At 46.3% G+C, this 5,681-nt stretch overlaps 1 protein-coding gene and 1 pseudogene across 1 annotated transcript; one reads left to right on the top strand and one right to left on the bottom strand.

Annotated features, from left to right (window-relative positions):
• Window positions 1–14: 14 nt before the first annotated feature.
• LOC119458745 (uncharacterized) lies at window positions 15–1,441 on the top strand (the record flags this gene model as incomplete). The annotated part of the gene is made up of 2 exons (XM_037720610.2): window positions 15–183; window positions 617–1,441. Coding segments are annotated over 2 exons (483 nt in total), but the record flags the coding sequence as incomplete, so codon positions are not given.
• A 1,290-nt stretch (window positions 1,442–2,731) lies between these two features.
• LOC119459378 (putative nuclease HARBI1) lies at window positions 2,732–5,361 on the bottom strand (annotated as a pseudogene).
• Window positions 5,362–5,681: the final 320 nt, after the last annotated feature.

Raw genomic sequence — 5,681 nt, 5'->3', positions numbered from 1 at the left:
GGTTGACTGATAACACTTCGAAGCGCGCCAAGGACAGTGTCTGGGAGAAGCTGACTGAGGAATACAACAGCCAGCCAGGCATTCGTCGCGTCACAGTGGTGCAGCTGCGGAAGCTGTGGGACAACGAAAAATCGAAGTGGAAAAAGAAAGATTCGGAAGAAAAGCGGGATTTCTACGCAACAGGTGAGAATTGCACATTGCGTTTGCTCGGTAAAATGAAGCAGCGCAGAGGTCTCCAGAGTACGACTGAACTAAATATGTAAAAATAATTGTATGCAGCCTCGGCATCATCGAAACATTAACAAAGTCCTCCCTTCCCTCCCGGCACACCCACGTATCCCCGCTTTGCTGCCTAACTTTATTAATAATGGTTATGCAAAGCGCAAAAAAGTACTTTTGCTGGTGTCAGTATAACAACAAATATTCTTCGCACATTATGCACATGCAAATAATTATCGGCATATTCAGAAAGTGTAGCTGGTGGGTTATCGACGTATTATCTAATATGTTGAGGACATTACAGTGCGAATAGGTTGCTAGTCGTGTTTACACGTGTTCGCTGGTTTTTAGCCTGTAATTTTGAATGTACACATGCATTTACACTTTTCTGCCTCAGGGGGTGGGCCACCTACCTGCCGGTCAATGAGCCCATCATTGGCGCTTGTCGGGGCGGCTGCCTCGCACATTGGGACACGGCTCCCAAACCCCTACGACAGCGACGGATCCCATATGAGCCAGCCAGTGATGTCGCTGCCACCCGCGCGTACCATTGAAGTTATGGTGACAGGCAATCAAGGCAGCATGGACGAGTGGCTTGAAGGCAGAATTGGCAAGAGCTGTTGGCATGTTGTAGCGTGTTGTGCTATGGCTGCATGCGTGTATACTGTTTGTGAGATGTTACGTTTCTATGTTATTTATGTTTGTAAGTAACGCAGCTGGCGCAGCTGTTCACATGGCTCGTGTGTCTATTTCACAAAAATTTACGTTTGTCATTACGATCTGTCAGCAGTATTCCATGTTGTGCCAGTATGTTGCTGTTACCTCCCCAAATTATTGTCAGTGGCGTGCATTTTTATTAAGTTTATCGTGTCCTTGCGTGTCATGAATGTAAATAACTGACATCATGGCTAGTTTGCTAGCATTGTACACCATTGGAGCTGTAATTGAATCTGATTGTTTTGTATGTGCAGATCCCCTCTTCCCTAGCCCCACTTCCAGTGCAGGAAAAGGCTGGCCTGTCAACAACCCAGTACATTTCACCTGCCATGGCTGAAATGCCTCAATCCACCAGTCAACACTTTGCTGCTGTTGGAGCACCGTTTCATGAAGGACAGTCTCTTTTTTTTCTTATTTGTTTGGGTCTCACACAATTAGCATGCACTTGGCCGAGCTGTCTCAATCTGTTATTTTTACCGAGATGCCTGGGTGTTTGCATGCTGTCAACAATGCGCCCCCTACCACCTGTTATCCAATTTTAATGCGGATACCATGAACACATTTATTATGATTCCTGTATGTACATGTAGAAAAAGAAGTTTCCAAGCACGCAAACAAAAGTGTTCCTACAGTAAAGTTACCATGTATGAAGACCTTTATGATCGCGTCACCTACCTGTGGGGCACTAGCTCTTCTTTTATATCTGCAGACACTACCTCTGTGGTACCACGGCCAGCTGCGGAAGTCTCCGCTCTATCAGAAGCAACGGGCATGCCGTCATCTACAGCTCGGGCGCCTTCAGTCGGAAAGCTCAGCTGCATGCTGTTCCACTACCACTGGCTCCTGGCAACATGTCTTCTTTGCAGCTGGTTTTTGTGACTACCATGCAGCAGGCATCGTCAGATAAGTTGTTTCTTCTGTTAGAAAATTTTATACTACAGCTGCGATGCCACCAGCCAGCAGTAAAACTAAATAGCTTGCGTATCCAGCAGCACTGGAATCTGTGAGGAATTGAGCCTTCTTTTGGCAGTATGTTTGTGTAACTAACATATGTCGCAAACATCATAGAGAGCAGTTGTATCTACTGTCATATTAAATAACATGCTACACAGGTACCACTATCCAGTCGTGAAGCTTTACAGCCTGTTGTTACGACAGCACTGAGTCGAGACAGGAACACACTTTTCCTTTTTGTTTCTGTGACTAACACACTTGAAAGGCATCATACAGATGAGCTGCTTCCTTTTTGTTTTTACTTGCTGGCCTGGACTGCAGTTTAGAGCCAATAGCGGCTTCCATTTCCATGTGTGACTGATTTGTTGTGGCTGTCTTATTAATGTGCATGCATGTATGTGTAGTTGTACTCATAAGATGTTCCAGCAGTGGAATCAACACTGCTTATAAATATGAGTTTTCAACTGTAGTGCCTCCTAGGCTTCAATGCAATGTTGGTTTTATGTGTGCAGATAATCCAGTTGAGCCACCACTACCGGCTCAGGAAGGTGCTGTTTTGGCAGGTCCCAGTACCGTGCTGCTATCGGCGAATGACCCCTTTGAAGCCAGCTTTTCACCAGAGCTAGCTGGGCCAGCAACGCCAGCTCAAGAAAGGGACACGACACATGCAGTGCCAACTGCTGCTGAACCGGACGCTTCAGAAGCTCAAGCTGGCATTGACAAACGATTGAGACCAGCGCGAGGCCGCATAGCAGCAATAGAGCGTGTGCTCGCACCTGAAGGAGCTGCCCGACTGAAGGCACTTCAAAAAGATGACGAGCACGCAGCAGAACTGCATTCTTTAGAGATGCGCTTGCGTCGGCAGCAGCTCCTCCAGCAACGACGTCGTCACAGGATGGATGAAGAACGGAAGCAGGAGCTTCACAAAATTGAAATCCAGTTGCGACAACAGCAGCTGGAGCAGCAAAAGTGGCGCAATGACGTGGAGCGCCAGATGCTGCTTCTTGAATTAGAGGCCCAACAAGCAGCAACTTGCACAAAACAAGCCGGCGGAGTAATAAATATTTTATTGTATTTTTCACACACGTCTATGCTCTAATGTGCAAGAAGTATGACCCAGTTACAGCTGCGGTAAATGGTCGCAACTACTGGTGCAGATAAGCAATGATATACACAAAACATGAACTAGCACAAAAATATACATATCACGGAAATACTAAAGGAACATCCAGAGCAGTTATTGTGCTTGAACTTTGATGGCATTCCTGCTTCTCTTACTTGCACATAATCGGAGTTTGCAAGCTGTACTAATTTATTTGCGATCCAGGTGGAACAAGGTGAACATTTGCTTTTATGATGCCTTAGTGAAATGCTCGAGCGATAAGCCGCATTCGGCATTGCGATCCATGTAGTGTGTCTGTTTGACTCGCCACATCAGGCTGCTGCCGCCTAAAGTGTTGTGGGATCACCACAGCTGGAGGTTCTGGGTCCTGCCTCAGGACTGCCAGGTTATGCAGGGCAGCACAGGCTGTCGTAACGACTGCAGAACGCTCCGCCAAGTGTTGAAGCCCCATGTCTAAACATGGGAAGCGACGCTTCCCCACACCGAAAGCCCTCTCCACAGTATTCCGGGTGCGGATCTGAGCTGCTTGATACCTGTGCAAAACAGACAATGTTAGTTTGCACTTATGCTAACTACTTGGAGACGAACGTTATACCTTGAAATCATAAGCAGGCCAGTAGTCAAAGTTCCTGCAGCTAATAATTCTATTGTGATGTGGCCTAGTCAGTGCAGCAAAAACAGATTGCAGCAAATATATGAAGGTAATAATACAAAGCCATATTTAGCAAAATTGCATCAGAACCTCTAAATGTATCAAGCTTGCTCTAGCGAAAGCTTTAAACACAAGAAACTGTACGTAATTGCACAAGTATCATTGTGAAAGCCACAGGCTGTTTGGTTTACTTAAAGCATTAAGCACAAGAAACTGTACGTAATTACATATCATCGTGAAAGCCACAGGCTGTTTGGTTTATACAGAGCTACTGACCGGCTCTCGGGGCTATTCGGTCGTCCGGAGTCAGCCATTGGGGTCATGAAGAAAGGCATGCATGCGTAGCCAGCATCGCCAAGTAGGAGCCCAGGCACTCGTTTGGTCTCGTAAAGAACGCGTGCACGACTGTTGTCGAAGATTCGACTGTCGTGCACGGATCCTGGCCAGCTAGAGACAACGTCGAAAAATTGCAGCTTCGGCCCTGCAATGACCTAATGAAAAAAATGTTATGCTGTGTTTCTCAGCTGAAGTAAATCTAAGCCACGCACTTCATACATACATGATATTCTTTTCTGAGCAGAAGTATTCGCGGCTTTTTAAAAATCGCAAGGCCATACACTTTCCTTTCTTCTAGAAAACTAGGTGGGGTGATGAAGTTACGAAATTTGCAAACGCAAGCAGGCGCAAGCTAGCGCAAGACAGGGGTAATTGAAGATCACAGGGAGAGGCCTTCGTCCTGCAGCGGATATAAATATAGGCTGATGATGGTGATCTTCCCTTTAGGCGATTCAAAGAAATTCAAAGATACAAAGAATCACAATACGTAGAATATTCTCCTAAAATAAAACCATCTAGCACTATTTAATTGGTGCGCCTATCTGAATTTACTCTTCCAAATAACCGCGCAGTGTCAAGAAATGCGCTATGTCGCTACCGGAATATGAAAGGGATTGTAAACAAGTAAACTTATTTCTACCATGATTGATTAGGTTAGCCAGTATACTGTTTATCGAAGGTCATGCATATTAAATTATTTAACATGACTCTCATTTTAAGAATTACTGCTGCCGTAGTAAAGAAAAAAAAGAGGTATAGCAATTTACCTGTGCATTAATGGAGAAGTAACCCTTCCGATTGCGGTAAACTTCACCATTCGGCCCACCCGTCGACTTGATGCGGATGTGGGTGCAGTCTATGCACCCGGTCAACTCGGGAAACTTGGCAATACGGTAGAATTCCACCATCGTCGCACGGAACTCGTTATCGGTGCTCGGAAACTTCACGACGATCGGGAACACGTGCGTAGCAATTAGCCGTGACACACGTTCGATGACGCGGCTCACCGTCGGTTGCGACTCGTTCACTAGATCACCCGTCACAACTTGGAATGTGCCGGCTCCATAAAATCGTAGAGCGATAAGAAGTTGGAGCATTGGTGGAAGAGGGTGATCACGGTTGCTGGCGTTCTCTTCAAGTGGAAGGTAGTCCAGCAGCTTCTTCACAGTACACTTCGTGAACCGATAGCGCGCGAGAAATTCGATGTTGTTAAAGTGTTCCATGGGATTCAGACGGTCCCTCAGCCGCTGTCGCGGTACAATGTCATTGCCGTCATTGCAATGTCATTGTCGTCCATGACGCCACCAAATAGCTCGTCGACGCGGAGAACGTATTCCACAAACGAAGCGTGGTCCGCCATAACACTCGAGTGAAGGAGCGATTCAAGGTAGCTGCGGGGCTACCTTGAGATTCTCGAGTAAAACGCTCGAGCTTTCCTTCACCCAAGGCGCGTTTCGAGTGGAGGGCGATTTGTGAAATGAAAAGCCGCCCTCAAGGAGCATTTCGAGTGGAGGGTCGAGTCGAGGTGCGTTTGTGAATACGGGGTCACTGAAGCTCACACACGTTTCTCTTCACGTTGTGTCTTCTTTGCGCAGTTTAAAAATTTTTGCTGAATCTATGAACTGACTAGCCCAACAACATGCCTTAGTTCCCTTGTTTATGCATCACAGTTGCAATTCA

This window comes from Dermacentor silvarum, chromosome 7 (genome assembly GCF_013339745.2).
Source record: "Dermacentor silvarum isolate Dsil-2018 chromosome 7, BIME_Dsil_1.4, whole genome shotgun sequence".
Classification (NCBI taxonomy): domain Eukaryota; kingdom Metazoa; phylum Arthropoda; class Arachnida; order Ixodida; family Ixodidae; genus Dermacentor; species Dermacentor silvarum.
Note: the sequence above shows the minus strand (reverse complement) of the source record. Positions and strands in the feature narration are given on the sequence as shown.